Source organism: Aspergillus aculeatinus (genome assembly GCF_003184765.1).
Source record: "Aspergillus aculeatinus CBS 121060 unplaced genomic scaffold BO66scaffold_77, whole genome shotgun sequence".
Lineage (NCBI taxonomy): Eukaryota > Fungi > Ascomycota > Eurotiomycetes > Eurotiales > Aspergillaceae > Aspergillus > Aspergillus aculeatinus.
In genome coordinates this window covers 128350-146805 of record NW_020291546.1, presented here as the reverse complement: position 1 = coordinate 146805, position 18456 = coordinate 128350, and the positions used below count along the sequence as shown (strand labels likewise).

At 55.8% G+C, this 18456-nt stretch overlaps 10 protein-coding genes across 10 annotated transcripts; 3 read left to right on the top strand and 7 right to left on the bottom strand.

Annotated features, from left to right (window-relative positions):
* Nucleotides 1–59: 59 nt before the first annotated feature.
* Nucleotides 60–796, top strand: BO66DRAFT_406283 (PTR2-domain-containing protein; the record flags this gene model as incomplete). Its single annotated transcript, XM_025649012.1, has 1 exon — nt 60–796. A coding segment is annotated over one exon (737 nt), but the record flags the coding sequence as incomplete, so codon positions are not given.
* Nucleotides 797–986: 190 nt separating this feature from the next.
* On the bottom strand, nt 987–2247 carry BO66DRAFT_385227 (ribokinase; the record flags this gene model as incomplete). Its single annotated transcript, XM_025646131.1, has 2 exons — nt 2166–2247; nt 987–2115 (listed from the first exon to the last, which is right to left on the bottom strand). Exon 2 carries the CDS (start codon nt 2043–2045, stop codon nt 987–989), a length of 1059 nt encoding a protein of 352 aa, XP_025498430.1. The 5' UTR covers nt 2046–2115; nt 2166–2247.
* A 905-nt stretch (nt 2248–3152) lies between these two features.
* BO66DRAFT_306603 (uncharacterized protein) lies at nt 3153–3676 on the top strand (the record flags this gene model as incomplete). The annotated part of the gene is made up of 3 exons (XM_025643246.1): nt 3153–3283; nt 3346–3468; nt 3553–3676. Coding segments are annotated over 3 exons (378 nt in total), but the record flags the coding sequence as incomplete, so codon positions are not given.
* A 224-nt stretch (nt 3677–3900) lies between these two features.
* BO66DRAFT_360744 (uncharacterized protein) lies at nt 3901–5438 on the bottom strand. The gene is made up of 7 exons (XM_025645017.1): nt 5198–5438; nt 5126–5145; nt 5038–5071; nt 4910–4983; nt 4462–4841; nt 4279–4374; nt 3901–4227 (listed from the first exon to the last, which is right to left on the bottom strand). The coding sequence occupies exons 1-7, from the start codon at nt 5373–5375 to the stop codon at nt 3969–3971; spliced, it is 1041 nt and encodes a 346-aa protein (XP_025498428.1). The 5' UTR covers nt 5376–5438; the 3' UTR covers nt 3901–3968.
* Nucleotides 5439–5669: 231 nt separating this feature from the next.
* On the bottom strand, nt 5670–8307 carry BO66DRAFT_233540 (OPT family oligopeptide transporter). Its single transcript, XM_025642778.1, has one exon. The coding sequence runs from the start codon at nt 8214–8216 to the stop codon at nt 5811–5813; it is 2406 nt and encodes an 801-aa protein (XP_025498427.1). The 5' UTR covers nt 8217–8307; the 3' UTR covers nt 5670–5810.
* A 427-nt stretch (nt 8308–8734) lies between these two features.
* BO66DRAFT_233566 (uncharacterized protein) lies at nt 8735–9376 on the bottom strand. Its single transcript, XM_025642779.1, has 2 exons — nt 8995–9376; nt 8735–8929 (listed from the first exon to the last, which is right to left on the bottom strand). Exons 1-2 carry the CDS (start codon nt 9201–9203, stop codon nt 8809–8811), a joined length of 330 nt encoding a protein of 109 aa, XP_025498426.1. The 5' UTR covers nt 9204–9376; the 3' UTR covers nt 8735–8808.
* BO66DRAFT_396085 (glycerol-3-phosphate dehydrogenase family protein) lies at nt 9070–11003 on the top strand. The gene is made up of 3 exons (XM_025648383.1): nt 9070–9517; nt 9576–10687; nt 10739–11003. Exons 1-3 carry the CDS (start codon nt 9465–9467, stop codon nt 10810–10812), a joined length of 1239 nt encoding a protein of 412 aa, XP_025498425.1. The 5' UTR covers nt 9070–9464; the 3' UTR covers nt 10813–11003.
* Nucleotides 10914–12663, bottom strand: rrp3 (RNA-dependent ATPase RRP3). The gene has a single exon (XM_025648382.1). It carries the CDS (start codon nt 12558–12560, stop codon nt 11217–11219), a length of 1344 nt encoding a protein of 447 aa, XP_025498424.1. The 5' UTR covers nt 12561–12663; the 3' UTR covers nt 10914–11216.
* Nucleotides 12664–12912: 249 nt separating this feature from the next.
* On the bottom strand, nt 12913–16087 carry BO66DRAFT_432597 (Zn(II)2Cys6 transcription factor; the record flags this gene model as incomplete). Its single annotated transcript, XM_025650656.1, has 7 exons — nt 12913–14449; nt 14507–14543; nt 14716–14760; nt 14882–14995; nt 15227–15599; nt 15855–16019; nt 16052–16087. The coding sequence occupies 7 exons, from the start codon at nt 16085–16087 to the stop codon at nt 12916–12918; spliced, it is 2304 nt and encodes a 767-aa protein (XP_025498423.1).
* Nucleotides 16088–16988: 901 nt separating this feature from the next.
* BO66DRAFT_385208 (agmatinase) lies at nt 16989–18422 on the bottom strand (the record flags this gene model as incomplete). Its single annotated transcript, XM_025646130.1, has 4 exons — nt 16989–17266; nt 17327–17704; nt 17770–17969; nt 18034–18422. 4 exons carry the CDS (start codon nt 18420–18422, stop codon nt 17025–17027), a joined length of 1209 nt encoding a protein of 402 aa, XP_025498422.1. The 3' UTR covers nt 16989–17024.
* Between the last annotated feature and the right edge of the window lie 34 nt (nt 18423–18456).

Sequence of the window (18456 nt, the reverse complement as noted above, 5' to 3'; positions counted from 1 at the left end):
CCCCAACCCCTTCTTCCCCCCAGCCACCGCTCCTCCTCCTATACTAACGCGAACAACAGTGGCCACCGAGATCTTCTTCTACTTCCCGATCTACAACCTGAACGACGGGGGCATCGGCTCCGTGCTCTCGAACCAGGGCGCCTCGATGACGACGAACGGGGCGCCCAACGACCTGCTCAACAACTTCAACGCGCTGACGATTATCGTGGCGGTGCCCATCCTGAACTACGGGATCTACCCGCTCCTGCACAAGTACAACTGCCACCCGGGGCGAATCACGCGCATCACCTTCGGGTTCTTCCTGGCGACGATCGGCGGCGTGGCGGGCGCCATCGTGCAGTACCGCGTCTACAAGACCTCGCCGTGCGGCTACGACGCCTCCTCGTGCGCGACCGGCGTCTCCCCCATCAGCATCTGGTGGCAGCTGCCCAACACCATCCTGTCCGCGCTGTCCGAGATCTTCTGCAACGTCACCGCGTACGAGCTGGCCTACGCGCGCTCCCCTGCCAGCATGCGCGGCCTCGTCATGGCCGTCTTCCTGTTCATGACCGCGCTGAGCAGCGCGCTCGGCGAGATCCTCGTCCCCGTCACCGAGGATCCCTATCTTATCTGGATCTGGGCCGCGCCGGCGATCGCTTTGGCTGTGCAGGGCGTCTTGTTCTGGTTCCGCTTCAAGCATCTCAATAATGACCAGTTCATGACGGATGAGAAGGACTACGAGGGGGAGGAGGTGGAGGGGGCGCGGAGTGAGCCGAGTGTTGTCGGGGAAGAGAAGGAGGTCGTGAAGAGTGGGTAGTTGACTTTCTTTCACTTGCATTGATGGCTGGCTGGGGGGCATGGTGAGGGTTAATGGGTCCATGTATGATTGACGGGAATATGGAGGGTATATGTCTAGGTGAATTAATCTAATCGCTACACTTCTATCACCACAAATAGTCAACAATTCTGTAATGTACACCGGACTATTCCTACAGCCCACCTCCCACCTAAGCATCGGCATCCACCTCATAAGCAAAGGGAATACTCTGCATCGCCCCCTTGCGCTGCACGCACCCGGCCGCCGCGCGATTCGCCAGCCTCACCGCGCCCTCCACCAGCCCATCGAACTCCTCCAACCGCCTGCCCTGCGCCACGAACCGCGCAAACGCCGCCGTGAAGTACCCAACAAACGTATCCCCGGCGGCGGTGGTATCCACGACCTTGGCCACCTTCTCCGCGGCGACGCACCCGCTCGTGCCGAACCGGGTCGAGAAGAAAGCCCCCTTGGCGCCCAGCGTGATGAGCACGATGCCCACCTCGGCCGCCTCATGGAACCGCGGCGCCAGCACGCGGGCCAGCGTCTCAGGGTCCTCCTCAATCAACGACCCCGCCCCATGCTCCAACCCCAACGCCTTGGCCATGAGCACCGCCTCCGTCTCATTCATCACCAGCACGCTCGTGCCCCTGAGCGCCTCCAGCGGAATCCCCTCCGGAAAGACCGGCGCCGGGTTGAAGACCACATGCGCCCGCGCATCCCGCCGGTTATAATGCTCCAGGAGCCCCAAGACCGTCTGCCGGGGAATCTCGCCCTGCAGCACCACCACCTTCTGATTCTCTTGCGGAGAAGAAACCAACCCCTCCACCCCCTGCACCACCTCGTCCACGGAGTTCATCCCAACATGGTTGGCCCCCGGCACAACCGCAATCCGGTTCTCGCCGCTCTCCTCCTCGACGATGATCGTCGCGGATCCCGTGCTCGCGTCGGCCCGCTCGGTCACGCCGGCCACGCTGACGCCGGAGCCCTCGAGGAGGGGCCGCATCAGGGCGGAGTAGTAGGGGTCGTTGGCCCCCACCGCGCCGACCATGTAGACGTTCGCGGCGTGCGTGGTCGGGGTGGTGTGTGCGGCGCGGCCGCAGGCCACGGCTTGGTTGGCGCCCTTACCGCCGGCGGAGATGGTGAGGCTGGTCGCGGTGAGGGTTTCGCCGGCCTGCGGGCAACGTGGCGTGTAGGTGACAAAGTCGGTGTTCAGGGAGCCGATTATGAGGATTGAGGGGGGCGACGACATTTTGTGGGGGGGGTGGTGGTGAGGTGGGGAGCGGGGTCGAGGTTGAGTGCGGTTCTGAGGATTGTTCGGGCTGAGAGGTAAGTATTTTGTTTTGGGAGGTCGGTTGATGGTGGAACTTACAGCTGAGACTGAGGAGGAGAAAGGGGAGTTGTGTTGTATCGTGTTGTATTATGTTGAGTTGAGTAGAGAAGAGGAAGTAAACAGGTTATTGTTGCATGCGATGCGATGCGACGAAAGGGTCGTGTAAGCGGGGAAGAGGAGGGAGCATCAGTCAGCAGATCACGTGCACGACGTAGTCACGATAAGATAAGCTGATAGCGATAAGGTAGTGCGCATATGAAGGTACGAGGGGAGGATGGACAGCCTGCAAGAATTCCATGTCTATGACTTTGAATTGTAGACTGTAGTACTCTGAGGCGATTCATTCAGAGGAATTCCTCGTTAAGATATGTTATCCTAGTGTAAACTTGGCTTCTACTAAGCATACAGACACAAACCTTCCAGCTGGAATATAAACAACCCTATCCGCGCTTTATACCTCGGCAGCAGGCAAGTTACTGTCAGTGCATAGACCACTCAATCCGGAGGCAGGACTGGCTCCCAAATTCTGCAGAAAAAAAGACGCTATGTCCTAAGGACTTATACACTCTAGTCCTCATCATCTGCAGCGGAGCAGGTCCAGGTAACCCCAATCAGGCACCCACATACCCCCCCGGCCCACCACCATCCACCTCGGCATCCCCTCCGCTCGCCATTTTAGGAACTCTGATGCAATCTGCAAGCCAAACAGCCATCACTGCACAGACACAAACCCCCTGACAGGTCCGAGAAATTCCCCGAGCTCCTGCATGCCATTCCCCCCCGACACGGGGTACATACCCGTCAACCTTAATGTCGTCCCGCCGTTGCAGTTCTTCAGCGTCCAGCACCGCCATACCGCAGCATAGCAGTATATAAGAGCCACCGTCCCATACCCAAGACACCCAGTAGACAGCACCCTTCACTCCACCCCCACCAAACCATCCCAGATCCAAAAGCAAAATGCTCTCCCTCTTTCTCACCCTCCTCGCAACCAGCACCCTCACCCTCGCCGCCCCCTCCCCCCTCCACAAACGCTCCGTCACCTGCCTGAAGGTCGGCGCCACCGCGACAGCATCATGGACCAACAGCGCCGGCCAGAGCTGCACGTACACCGGCGTGGTGGGCAGTAACTACGGCGAGAACAGTGCGGGAGGCGAGTACGTTATTCCTCTCATTCCCCCCACACATTCAACCCGATGTACATCCTGACCAAAGAAAGCTACTCGTGCAACGGCCGCTGCGGCGCCGGATGCACCGGCACCGCCATCGGCAACGTCTACACGCAGGACTGCTGGTCGCATGACATCTGCAGTTACTTCAACAATGCGTCGGGTGGGGCGAGGTATGTCCTTTTCCCCTCCCTCCCTTTCAACCCTCCCACTAGATTGGTGAGTGGGTTCCGGGTAGAGGCAGGCTAACGGGATAGTGACCCCAACTGCGGCGCGGCGTACGAGGCGGCCGAGGACGATTTCCTGTTGGGTTATGTGGATGGGTGCTCGCAGACGAACCCGACGAATGCGGTGGTCAAGCCGGCTGTCTCGCCGGTTTGTTCTTAGCGTTGGTTCTCCAGCCGGGGCTCAGGTTAGCTATCACGGGCAAGGAGGATGGAGATGCGACGGCACTGTATTCTTACACTTCACTTCACAAAGTATACGATACATCTTCTGTATCAATCTAAGAACCGGGTAAACAGGGTAAACAGGGTATCACTCCAAACATACCACCGCAAAGTGAAAAAAAAAAAAGAAAAAAAAAAAAAAAAAAAAAAAAAACCAAACAAACAAAGCCAGAACGGCCCCAGAAGGAAAAGATAATGCCCAGAGCAAGACAGTCGCATCGCAATCAAACCGCGGAAAAGTACCCCCGCCCACTCTCCAACGGCAGCGGGGGCTCCGTCAAGGCCATCCCGATATCATCCTGCAACTGACTCAGCCCGGGCTTCCGCGCTTTGCACGGGGGCGTCTCGCCCGTCGAGGAGCCCCGGCTGTGGCTCTCGGCGGCGGAGCTGTGGATGCCGATGAGCCAGGGGCAGTGGAACCGCAGGAACTGCCGGAAGTACGGTAGGCAGCCACAGATGATGATGAAGTTGGCTTCGATGACGCTGGATGGGTGGTTAGCACTTCGCCTCGACAAGAGGAATCACGGCGCGTACATAAACACACTCGCCAACGCAAGCTTATACGTCGGATCCACCGAGGTCACTAGCGGCCATAATGTTGCGAGGCGCACGATGCTCGTGACGATCGTCCTACCGTCGAAACCTATTAGCCAACCCTGTCCTCTTCCCCACCCCCTTCTCCGCATACCCCAATCCAACACCCAGGGGAAGACGTACAAACACCCCACCAAGAACATCCCGAAAATCCCCACCTTCTGCACCGTCGGCAAGGTCAACTTCATCACGATCGGCACGGGAATCAGAATCAACACCACGTCGCTCAGCGTGTTCGTCACCGCGGTCGCCATGTAGATCCCGGGCCGACTGATGCACCCGCCCGTCGTGTCGGTGACGTCCCAGTTCCGGCCCACGGGGTGGCACGCGAATATGAGTGCCAGCGTGAGCGCGATGCTGTACGCGATGATGAAGACAGCCACCCCGTTGATCACGTACTTCCAGAACCGGATCATGCTGAGCAGCCGGTGGTAGAGCATCAGGAGCGCGATCTTGGCCAGCGCCAGGCTGGAGATGTAGATTGTGGCGGCGGGGACGACGACCTTTGCCCCTCCGTGATCAGTGGATGCACTTTGGTGTTCAAAAGGGGATGTGGGGAGGCTGGACGCACCTTGAGATAGGTGTTGATCTGGTCCGGCGTCAGAAACCAGATGTGCACGCCGATGTGCGCGTGCTCGAACCCGTCTGCTTCTGTTAGTGCCCGCTGACTCCCTTGAGACAGATCAGGGTGCAACGCACAGATGATAGTTCCTTGTGTCGCCATGGAAATGACCTATCGCGCGTGAGCACTCTCTGTTACCACGGCGTAAAAACAGCGACACCATACCCAGGCGCATATCAAGCACACTGCGACAACGACAGTCAGCCTCGACCCGACCACGTCCGAAAGCGTACGCACCATCATCCCACCAGAACTTCTTCATGATCCGGATCTTTGTGTAGACCCGCATCACCAGCAACGGGGTGCACACGGCGATCCCCACCGTCGCCAGTGCCAGATTCGTCGTCCGCAGCCAGGCGTGGCCGGGACTGCCGGTGGTGTTACTCGCTGAAGCGGCTGCGCTGGCTGCCTCCATGATGAGGTGCCGTAGAGGGTGCAAATACAGAGAACGGGGGCATGATTGCTCCACCGGGAGAATGGTTGACACTTTGTTTGCCGTCGCAATGGGGAGATGGGGCGGCGGGGTGGGATTTTATACTGGGGAATTAAGGTTGGGGGGGATGCACGGATGCACGCATCATCGACTCGGCCAGTTGCCGATCCGGCAAATGACATCCGGCGGCAATGCACTGCCTCTCCCTCCAACCAAGATCCACCCGATCGTTGAACGTCAATTAAGCTTGACTTCGTATCTTATGTCATCATCTAATTTTTAATCAACTCGTATCACTCATCATTAAATACTAATCTGGTCGTCTCATCTATACATCTCATCCAAGCGAGCACGTCATTATATATACACATTTCAGAACGGCTCAGACTTTTCAGCTCCACGCTCACGCCCCCATTATCACGAATCCAATGCAAAGCATCGTTCCACGGAATCAGCATTGTTGCCCCACCAGTTTGGCATCGACACCCGCTTGCCGGATCCAAAGAACAAGAAGATCAACAGCATGTTCAAATTGAACCCTGCGTCGAACGCCGCCGCAATCATATAGCTGTATCGCTTCCACACCTCGAAGCGGTGGCGGTAGGCCCAGTACATCACCACGTAGCCGCCAATGAAGGCCGACGTGTATCCCGTGCTGAGATTACCGTAGAAGACCGCCATCCCCGAAAAGAAGATGCTGACGTTCCACAGGTCGATCCGCAGCCACTTGGGCAGCAGGCGGTGCGCGATGTAGAGGATGGGCGGCAGGACCGCTCCCACCAGGAACGCCCACGGCAGGGGCCGCATCTCAGCTTCCTTGAACAGACGGCTGGGACCAAGTACGGCGTACTGGACACCAAGAGTGTTGGAAGACTTCAGGGACTGTCCAGACCACTGCCCAAGCGGGTCGGTCGTCTGCCCGGACAAATAGTCACCCTTGGTGTCAAGCACCCAGCGAATCACCGCATAATTGATCGGAATCCCAAGGATCGTACCGAAGACCTGGGAGAAGAAAACAGTCTTGGGAGGAATATGCATGTAGTGTCCGATCTTCTGGTCCTGAAGCATGTATTGCGCCCGATACCATGCATCACCGGCAATAGAGCCATACACCGAGGGTCCGCAAGGGTGACGGTGTCCGGCGCCCGCTTTGGTCTCCACCATGTAACCGTAAACCAGCTCGTTAAACGAACCAGCAGCGATCTGATAGTTCGAGATGGCGTACAAGAAACCAAACGGCAACACCAGCGCGCCTGCGGTCGACAGCCCCACAAAGAGCGTCCAAATCGGAATCCAGAGATAACCACAAGCCAGGATGACAATCAGAGCCACGAACCCAGCCATGAAGAGAGCCACGTACCACCACAGAGGTACTTCTTTGTAGGCACGCTGCAGCACATTCAGCCGATCGTGATACTGCCAGTTGAGGCCTTGGTTGGGAGTCTGCGAAACCTTCTTGCGGGAGGCAATGAACTTTTTCACGTTGGTGTAGACCTGGGTCCACCCAAAAGTCAAGATCCAGGTCACGGCGGCTGTGATTTTGGCATAGTCGAAAAATGTTGCCCAAGCATTCTGAAGACCCATGTACATCGGTCCATACTGCTCATAGGCGGTCTCATTCAGATTGTAGTTAGACGTGAGCACCTTCAGGGTGGGATAAGTGGTGCCGTTCGCCGTCATTAGCGAGTTGGACATCAGTCCGTACTTGAACGACCCCAAGTTGCCCCATTTGGCGGCGGGTAAGAGCACCCAACAGTTGAACACAAACGCTGCGAACAAGACGACCTGGGTCCACCAGGGAGTCAGCAGGATCGAAGACCCGTTCCAGTTGATGTTGGACCAATCGAGCGACAGGTTCAGGAAGCCCATTCCTCCAATTCCAGAACCAATGAAGTTGGCCACCGGGTTACGGGGGGCAACCCAACACAGAAAGGCCAGCGACGAAGTGAAGGGGAAGACATACTCCGGCAGGAATTGCCACAGTGTCATACCCAGCAGAGAGAAGAAGAAGATCTTCATTTGTCGGCGCGCAAGGGGCGACGATCGGTCTTGCTTGCGGAAACTCTCGAAAAGGGTCGTCTGCATGAGTGCCTGAGGCCAGATAAACATGGGGTCGTACAGCAAGACCTGACGCACGAGGGCGGCAAAGGCGTATCCAATCCAGACAATGGCAAACATGAAGAAAATGGCAACCCCGGCATTGACGCGCTCACCGTAGAATAGCTCGGCCATGGCAATGGGGGTGTAGCCCAGATTGTAGGTCGCTCCGGAGGCGGCAGTCAGGGTGACGAGCACGTGCTCCTTGATGCTCCATGGCGCGGGGTTGAGGTTGAACGACCAGCGGGTGAACGGCAACCGAACCTCCCAGGCTGGAAGCACTCGAGCCAAGAAGTGACCGGCGTAGTGACAGGCAATCTGGACGAAGAAGACGGAATACGGAGCCTCCCGAGTACGGAAGTGACTCATCATCGAAAGGAAAGCTCCGGGACAAACAAAGATGATACATAGCACAAAGTAGCGGAAGGTAATCGTTGGCAGCGTCGGATCGTCGGTGAGACTGACGAGTTGGCGGACCTCCAGTGGCAGAGCGGTAATCTCAGGATCGTCCTCGACCTCCGCCTCGGCCACGGTCGGCTCTCCAGATTTCGGGTCGCGCTCCGGATCCCGCTTCAGATTGTCCACTGGGACGTTGGTGATCGAAGGCGTCTCGGATGTGGGTGTGAGCGTTGGGTTCTCGCTGTAGCTGGTGGACCGGGCTCCTGAGGTAGCGTCCTCCGACCCGTCAGAGTCGTGTTTCCGACGAAAGATGGTGGGCAGACCCATCTTGCACTGTCCAACCCAGAAGGGTGTGATTCTTTACTATTGGCAATGAGAAACATCTTGACAGCTTGGTGAGCGCGCGCGGCCTTATAGAGGAGAACAGGCAGTTTGTCATTAGTTTCTGGGCAAAATGGCGTGCTCGCCGACACGACAGGCCTAATGCCAGAAATGGTCACAAACGTGCATGTTGTTCGGGCGAATTCCGAAGCCACGGGATGCGACTGGATGCATGGTAAGGTTAGGTGGATGCAAGGGCTTTGGCACAGGGCCAGACTGGTGGATGAAAGATGGCGTTATCTGTGGAATCTTATTCGCGATCCGCCGAATGATTCCTAGCTTGGACGCTGCAAGGGCGCTGATTCGCCGAGCGAGATTAAACTTAGTCAACGGACCGTGCCTGAGCCAGATAAAAGAGTCTGGCTGGAACGGTTTCTGCTCTGGTGTTTGACTCTGGCTTCCTTCTCTCGGGGGAATTGACTAATTGCGGCGGGGTGGAGTTTACACCGAAGGGCACACGCGGCGGATCTTCGGCGGCTCACGTGGCCGACTGACCAGTGATTTTTTCCGTTCTGAAGCTTGCGCGGAAAAAGCTCGTTTAAAGTGGGTCGACTCTGGCATGGCACTGCTGGGTGGTCGTCGTCTTGCTTAATCCCCACGGGCTTAGATAGATACCGGGCATTATCTTGAGAAAGAAGGGGGAATCATTGCCACTGTCACTTTGTTTTATCTATTCGTCAGTCATTGTGAAGATCATCCCATAAAAGTCACACAGGGAACGCACCAATGCAGCACAAGCAGGGATAACGCGGCCGGTGGTGGTGGTGGTGGTGGTGGTGGTGGGTGGCGGTAGCCAAGCGTGAGCCACTTCTTCTGGAGTCTAGCACCTGTGGACGGCCACCGGAGCGATCGACAAGGTGTATGCAGTACGCACTGCGCTTGCTCTGAACAGAGAAGCTTCCGACAGTAACCGTGACCTTGACATGCATGCATAACAAGACAAGTCTGTTGGTTCAAAGTGACAGGTGCCAGTCAAGGAAATCAAGGCAGTCAAGCAGGTTGAGAATAACGAAGGAGTGGGGGAAAAGCGAGAAGTCACGATGACGTCCTTCTCCCATCAACGTCACCGCCCTGGAATCTGCCGCGACCGTCGCTCCCAGCCAGATCTATAAACCTTTCCAAGGTCATGGACTCTCTTCTTTTGTACCTGTACTCTTCAATTCAGCATCGATATTCTCTACGCACGCAATCAAGATGACAGGCCACACCAGAAAGCACAAGGTCGCCGTGGTCGGCTCAGGAAACTGGTACGAACGCCCGCCTCCCCATCCTCCTAACATCACTGACGCACACCCCTCCAACCAGGGGCTCGACCATCGCCAAGATCATCGCTGAAAACACCAACGAGCACCCCGACCTCTTCGATAAGGAGGTGCGCATGTGGGTCTTTGACGAAGACATCGAAATCCCGGAGTCCTCCAAGCACCACAGCAAGCTGGGCGGCCAGAAGCGCAAACTCACCGAGGTGATCAACCAAGTCCACGAGAACGTGAAATACTTGCCAGACATCGCCCTGCCAGATAATGTGGTGGCGGATCCCGACCTCAAGTCCACCGTCAAGGATGCCACACTGCTCGTCTTCAACCTGCCGCACCAGTTCATCGGCAAGACGCTGGACGGGATCGCGGGCCACATCCTGCCGTACGCGCGCGCCATCTCCTGCATCAAGGGGGTGGATGTCTCCGACGGGACGGTGACGCTGCACTCGGAGCTGATCATGGAGCGGCTGGGGATCTACTGCGGGGCGCTGTCGGGGGCCAACATCGCGCCCGAGGTCGCGGCGGAGAAGTTCTGCGAGACGACGATCGGCTACGACGTGCCGCCGATGGACCTGAAGCAGCAGGATGACTCGGCGGAGGCCAACCTGATCAAGATCGACGAGCAGCGGCAGTGCAAGGCGAAGCCGACGCACGTCCGGCTCACCCGCGTGCCGCCGGAGCTGCCGCACGTCGGCGCCGAGCTGCTCGAGACGCTGTTCGCGCGGCCCTACTTCCACGTGCACCACGTGCGCGACGTCGCCGGCGTGGCGCTCGGCGGCGCGCTGAAGAACATCATCGCCCTCGCGTCGGGCTTCGTCGCCGGCAAGGGCTGGGGCGAGAATGCCAAGGCCGCCATCATGCGCGTCGGCGTCCTCGAGATGGTCAAGTTCGGCCGCACCTGGTTCCCCAAGTCCGTCGAGGAGCGCACCTTCACCGAGGAGAGCGCCGGCATGGCCGACCTGGTCTCCTCCTGCAACGCCGGTCGGAACTACCGGTCGGCCTGCCACGCGGTGGAGCAGGGGGTCAGTGTCAAGGAGATCGAGGAGAAGGAGCTCAATGGACAGAAGCTGCAGGGCACGTCCACCGCGTACGATATCTATGAGTTCCTCGAGAAGCAGGGCAAGCTCAAGGAATTCCCCTTGTTTGTTGCAGTTCACGGTATGTTCCTTCCCTTGGTGCTCAGAGGGGGTTAATGCTGACATGTCCCAGATATCCTTGAAGGCACTGCTAAAGTGGAAGATCTTCCAGCATTGATTGGGGGAAGAAAGAAGATTGAAGGCTAGAGTGGTTTGAGAACTCCTTGGTAATGATGGACGAAACGATAACGAATATATAAATTGATGAACTGAGACTGTATCATTGTTCGAGTGACGAGCAAGCTGTGAAGACGAGTTATTTGAACAACACCTAGATTATAAACTTTGCTGGAAGAAGCGCTTCAAGTAACAAGCATATAATAACAGAGACCCCGAGCAAGACTATCGTCTTAGTGGAGCTGGTGGTAGTGGAAACCATCGTGATGGTGGTGGTGGTGCTGAGTTGATTATTGCGGGGACGGTCGGAACGATGTGGGTCGTATAGTTCATCTCGAATTTGGAAACTTTTTCGCTTTAGGTCAAGCTGTAGAGATACAACTTTTTAATTATGCACATATTCTCATCTAGTCCACGCGGATGAAATCATCCCCCTAAGCCTCCTCTCGGTCCATATCATCCCTGTTCCTCTTCTTCCCCCGTCCGCCCCGACCCTTGGTATCTTTATCCTGCAAGTCCCGCATGGCCATGGCCGCTTGTCGCTGTGCCTCGTTCACTCGGTCGCTGAACACCATGACCTCGTCCTTCTCCGGCTTGTACTCGTCCAGCTTCTTGTTCAAGACGCCCTCGATCCGCAGCCATACCTCGACTTCGTATTGGGTGACAAAGGAAATGGCAATACCGCTCTTGCCTGCACGAGCTGTTCGACCCACACGGTGGATGTAGGTCTTGCTGTCCTGAGGCAGGTCGTAGTTGAGGACAAAGTCGACGGCGGGGATATCGAGACCACGGGCCGCAACATCCGTGGCCAGCAGGAGATTGCGCGACCGGGCGCGGAACTTGCTCAACGACGCCAAACGAGCGCTCTGAGAGAGTTGACCGTGGATAGGGATGGCGCCGAAGCCGAGGTTGCGCAACAGGAAAGCCAGGCGCTGGGTTTCGTGCACGGTGCGTGTGAAGATAATGCCCAGTTGTCCCGCGCGCTCGTTCAGCAGGTGGACCAGGTAGACGTCCTTGAACTTGTGTGGGATGAACATGTACGACTGGGAGAGATTCGTGGCGGTCTGGTTCTTGGCGGAGACGGAAACGCGGACGGGGTCGGACAGGGACGCCCGCTGGAGGGACTCGACCTTGTTGGACATGGTCGCGGAGAACAGGTAGGTTTTTCGGCGCGGCAAGAGGCGGAGAAGCTTGTCTAGGATGGGACCGAAGTCCAGATCCAAAAGTCGATCGGCCTCATCCAGCACCAGGTATTTCAGGTTCTTGAGCGAGAAGCCCTTGGTGTTTTCCAGGTGATCCAGCAGACGTCCCGGCGTCGCCACGATGACATGCGGTTTCTTGCCCAGGGCCATCGCTTGCGACACCATGTCCATACCACCGATCAATAGTGTACAACGCACGGAGATCAGCGACCCCAGGGCTTCCACGGTTTGGGCGATCTGCTGCGCCAGTTCTCGGGTGGGCGCGACGATGAGGGAGTGCAGGGTTTGGGGTTGGTCCATCAGTGCTTGCAGGATCGGGAGCACAAATGCGGCCGTTTTACCACTACCCGTCTCAGCGAGACCGATCAGATCTCGTCCTTCTAAAGCGATCGGAATACAACGGGCCTGAATGGGAGTGGGCTTCTTGAAGCCTAGCGAGTCGCAGGCCTCGCACAGGGAGTCTATGACTCCCAGTTCTTGGAAAGTTTCTGCAAGCTTCGTGGTCGACTCGAGTTCGGAATCGGCGATCGGGGTCGCATCCGCCTCCGGTGAGGCATCTTTGGCAATTTTGCCCATCTTGTGAGATTGATGGGGTGTTTGCTGGGTGAGACGAGGTGATTAGAGGCAATAGAGAGACAGCAGACGGTTGTGGGACGGGGTTGCGGCTCACGAAGCTCTGAGTCTGGGGTGTTGTCCTGCCATCGCCAGGAGGATTTCCAAAAAATTCCATGTGAGCGGCGGAACTTCTGTTGATCCGGAGGACTGATAGCTTATCTGTGGGGCCTTATCGGGTATTCTGCCACCGCCTTGTCGAAATCTTTTTGCCAGCTGGGCGGTAAGAGGGCGATCAAGGATGGATCAATTTATCTACAGCACACACGTACGTACAGTACATAATAGTTAATAGTTAAGAAGCACCACAAAGGACGTCTCACTTTCCGTCAAGCTTGAACCACCGTTCATTCCGCTCGTTGCCCACATAATATGACAAGCACGCATGAATTTGATCTTCGGGTATAGTCACAGACACCCCACGCGGCGCCGGAGTGTTATTTGCAGGTTCGCTGGTGAATCCCTCCGTATCCCCGCTCGGCGGCGCCGAACCGGCCACAGACTCAATTTTCATTATCTCGGTAGCGATACGAGCCCCTAGATTCGAGTCCCATGGTCCTTCACGGTGCGGCCAGGACCGTAGTGCCTCGATCGCCCGTTCGCGGACTCTATAATCCCGACATCCGGTGGCTACGAGGAAGAGTGGCGGAATGATGCCCATGTCCATGCAGACACTAGGTCGTTCAGGGAACTTGTCCGTCACTTCTCCAACGCAAGCCAGAAGACGCTCGAATCTAGGAGTATAAGTGTCCAGCAGGGGATCGTTGCTTTCTAGAAGACAGATCTCCAGATGCAAAGACGCCGCGGTCTGATGGAGGTGAATGACGTCTGCACCGCGTTGCTCTTTCGCGCTCAGCTTGTAATATCTTGTAGCACGGAAGTGGTCGAAGGTTCGGGCGAACTCGCTCACTGCCGCGCAGCGTCTGCTCTGCTCCTGATGGAGAGACTCGTACTGCATCGCAAGCTGTTCATGCGACAGGGCCTCTGTGGAGGTTGTAAACTTGAAAACCGGTTCAAGGATGTGGTCGAGTGCTTCCCGCGCATCAGATATGTTGCGGAAAGTGGGTGTCCCGTGTGCCTGCGACGTTGTGATCTCCAGAATAGGATTTCCTCCCACGAGTGAACTTGTCTCCCCAAACTGCGCAGACTGAATGTCCAAGTGGGCGAAAGCAGCGACCAGGGCTCGCTCTACCGGGGGCCCACGCACACGCGACTCATCTGTCATCTTCACGCCAACCTCTTTGAGCATTTGGACTCCACTCCGAAGATGCCCGAAAGCCTTGTCATACTGGCCCCGCAGCCATTCCAAGAGCACAAAGACCAGGCAGCATAGCAAGGTGACTTCCCGCAGCCGAGGATCGTGAGATGCGCGGCGAGTATGGAGAAGCGAGAACGAGCGCATTGACTGCTCCAAGGCAAACCGATGCCAAGTGTTCCCCAGGTCCTCCTTGGACAGCGGCATCCCTTGCCTTTCCGAGTCTTGATGGAACGCACTCAGAGCAACAATAGCGTGATAGACCGCGGGTTCCTCGTGCCCCAACTGGAGGATTAATTGCTGCCACAGGGCAGAGTCGAAGAAACCCACCATGGCGGGCATGGTGCGAAGGTGGAAGAACGAGAAGCATCGTCGTTCCTCTCGGTTCATCGTCCGATGCACTCCTCCAACCAGGCCTGTCACAATCTGGAATTTGGCTTGAGGTGGCGTATTGGTCTTGCTTGCACGGGGTAAACGATGTTGGTCATACCCATCGCAACGCCGACCGGTAGATGTGCAGTTGTTACACGCCCCGGGTGCTTCGTCGCATTTCTTGTGACGGACTCTATCGGTGGTATATGAGAAGATGAGTTGCATACTGCGTGTGGGAGGTATATTCACCGACAAGTGCGACAGCCTGTGACTGATCTCTTACCTCCAGCTCTTCGTCGTGGCACGAGAGTGGTTTGGCCCTGGCCGGAGGTACTACTAGTCTCACTCATATGAAGCAGAGTAGACTGGCCAGCGGAGATAAGAACAAGGATAATTAATGGCGGCAGCCTAGGCCTGCGAGGGAGAAATGGGAATTTAAAGGTTTGGTGGAGTTCAGCCTTCTTAGCGCGGATGCTGCATTAGTGAACTTACTAACGCACCGAATTGCTGCAGAAACCAAGCTTGCCCGCGAGCAGCCTAGAGCATAGAAGAAGCACAAAAGTATTTATTCTAAGCGATTTCGAAGCAATCACCACATTGCTTTGAAAATGAATGCTGGACAACACAGCTGATGTTCAAGAAGCTTGTCTAAGCTTACTAGCCCTAGTCATATATGTGGGCAATTTTATGAGGAACATGTTCGTTGGATTCTTGGTGATCAGGTTATCTGAGGTAAGGTAGTCAGTCATATGCAAAGCAGCCGAGTAATTAACTGTGTTGCATGAAAAGAAACGCAAATGCCCAAATGTGTTCTTCAGCTGACTACTTAGGTACTCTCGGGATCTGACGAATTGGGCCACTTGCCACGGCACCTCCTTGCCTTGCTCGACTGCATCTCATATCTTCCACCGGGTCTCAAAATTGCCATCCACCGCAACCTTCATCGTCAACTCCATCTTTCATAATCTGTTGATCTAAAGTTTTGCTTTGTCGTCAATGATACCATCGTCAATCAGCATAGCGCTGGTAGCATAGCAATCCGCATCCTGCTGCAGAACGATTGTGGCAGGAAGCGAAGCTGCGACTAAGACCGCGACATTGAAGAGTGAGGGGAGATAGTTGGAAAAAGCAAGGAGTTTCTGGGATGTAGTGGCATTCGGTCTAAATTGTGCTCTGATAGCGTCGAACCGATATCCGGCGCTCATCCGGCACGGAAAGCTGTAGCCTTGATCCGATCCGGGGTAAGATTGACAGGCAAGCACGAAGCCAGTGCGAAGCCACCAGTACCGTGTGGTAGACTTATAAGGTTGATGCACATACCCCAGACCCAGGACCCAAGCTCCTCGTTCGAACGTCTCTACTCGATTTTCCACTCCCTGCAATTCCCCTTCCAATCGGCACTGAAATACTAATACTCTGCAGGAGAGGAGAACATATTTCCTATTGAGATTGAGGAGCGACTGTTGGCCCATCCCACCATCAGTGAGGCCAGTGTGGTGGGCATCAAGAATCAGCGGTATGGGGAAGTCGTGGGCTGTTTCTTAAAGGCTCCGGGAAAGACGCCAGCTGGGGACGATGAAATCCGGCAGTTTGTAGGCCAGGTCCTGGGACGTCACAAGGCACCCACTCACATTTTCTGGCTGGGCGACGAAGGCGTTGGGGAGGATTTTCCCCAAACAGGCAGTGGGAAGCACAAGTGGAGAAGCACTTACTGCGCGAGATTGGAAATAGGCTGGTTGAGGGGTCTGCTGTGCGGGCAAAACTGTAGAGAATGAATCACGGACCGCCATGTCTTTCTTGTTGTTTGCCAGTCACCATCTGAACTTACGCCCACTGCTACCTCCCCTGCCCACGTAGAAGACATGTCTCCCAGATCCACTTGGGAACGCAATTACCTAATAGCCAAGCAGCTTGGCTCTAATCCGTCATGGACACTTCCAATACAAGTGTTTGATGCAGGGATTCGCCTCGGTCCGCGCAGTCGGAACCCGGGGAACTCAACGGAAAGCAGTCCGGTCGACCACAAAGGATGGTGAAGATAAGCTGCATTGCGGGGGATTTGCTGTCCCTATGAACAACCATTGTGTATTTGTCCTTAGCCTATCGGTGGGAAAATGCCGAGCACCCTGTAACCCGCAGTGAGGATGGTTGAGGTTGGACCCCCTGAAGGGGCCTACCTCGATCAAGCTGGAATTGTATCCGCACGGTCGACCAAGGGCTGGCGCTTACGGGGTGAGTGAGTGCCAAGCGCGTCGGAAGGTAGTAGACTGGGACCTATACACTCAGCAAGCCAGCACCAAGGCGAAGATTTGAACCTTTCTTCAGGGTTAAAGTGCTTTGAACGAGTATGGTGGAATCCGTTTGGGTGTTAGGATTTGACGTATGGTTATGATCTGCAGCTATGGAATGGAACGGACCCCGGTAGTATTTTATCTTCGTGGTTCAACTTGAGCCATGAAAGTGTGCCATGCAGCTGAGAAAATAGAGCATGATAGAAAATAGGGTCGAAGACTTTCTAGCAAGATCCGAGTTTCATGGACAAGTACGGTGCAGTTCTCAGGTGCGATGATGGACCGGTAAAGCCATCTCTTCAGAGCCTGGTCTGACAATCGGGTTGGAAAGACCGCTCAAACGCTATACAATGTTTTGAGTATACGCAACACCACTGACTGATAGAACGATGACTCTCAAGACACACAGTCACGCAGGAGATCCGATCAACGATGCTCTTTAACATACACTACAGGACACCCATCCACCTTGACCTCGCTTTCGGCGTTTTCTTCCAGTCGAACATTTCCTCACAATTCGGTCTTTTCTGCGACTCTCACCGGCACTCGCACCATCCACTGCAGAAGCTCATAGGCAATCTGTGTGATAGTGAGGGCAGTGGTTTCCGCTGCGTTGTCATAAACAGGAGAAAACTCGACCACATCTGCTCCGATGATCGGGAGGTTTGCCTTGGACAGCCTGTTCAGAATCTCAAGAAGTTCCCGGGTGGTCCAGCCACCGGGTTCGATTGTGCCGGTGGCGGGGGCAAATGCTAAGAATCACCACTTGGGTTAATAGTAATCACACCAGGATCCGCTAGGTCTGCACATACCAGGGTCGAGACTATCAATGTCGATGCTGACATAGACCAGGCTGGCACCGACCGTGTCCAAAACCTGTTTCACAATCCCATCAATACCGATTTGGTCAATCTGCCGGGCTCGAATGGCCGTAAAGCCACACCGAGCATCGTTGTCGAGGTCATAGTGTTCATCCATCAACATCGATCGGGATCCGAGGTGCATGTTGCCCGTCTCAACCAGTAGTCCTTCTTCGTGGGCGATATGAAGCATGCTACCGTGCGTGACCTCCGAGTATCTGGTCAGGCCCCCGCCCAACTGTTTAGGGTCCCATGTATCCAGGTGGGAGTCGAAGTGGAGAATCGCCACTTTACCCCAGGTGGGATGCAGGGCTCGCAGCGCGGGCAGTGCTGGATCGCGCGGGGTTAGGAAGGATTATCTCACTTTCGATGGGATCATGCCAAACGCAACTTACTGATGGTATGATCTCCGCCAAATGAGAGGAGTCTCACATGGTCTGCCTTCTGCGAGTTCAAAGGCTTCCGGGATCCAATTGACTTCCAACCGGCCTCGAGTTGCTGGAGCGCCTCAAGCTTGTCGAATGGGGTATTGGCGATATCACCACAGTCTACCACAGAGGCCCAACTGCGAAAGGGGTTGGTCCCATGATCCATACTTTGGCAACGTTAGCAGTCATATCTACACCGAGTCATCCCTCATTGGGGGGTGAATACCATACCTGTAGGCAAAGCCGGGCTCCAACCGCTGTGATCCGGATCGGACTGCCGATGGCCCGAAGCGCTCACCCGGGCGATATGTCACGCCCAAGTCGAAAGGGGCCCCGACAATTCCAATGTCAAATGTTGCATCCGTGGCGGGATCAAAGCAGTTGGTCCAGTTGAGGTGCGCAAAGGTTGCAATCCCACTGTACGGCGTGCTGAAATCATTCAGGGCGTGAAATTCGTCCTGGACGTTCAGAGGCCTCGCTGTGCGAGACTTGCCAAAGATGCTGTTTTGGAGGAACAGCGAAGACGAAGAAGCATCCTTCAAGGGTTCCTGGGCCAGCTCGTGCGGGACCACAAGGGAGGACGTTAGCGGCAGCAATCCTAGCCAGGCGGCGACGGCCATTCCCCTGAGACTCATCGTCGGGTCGTGCAGCTTT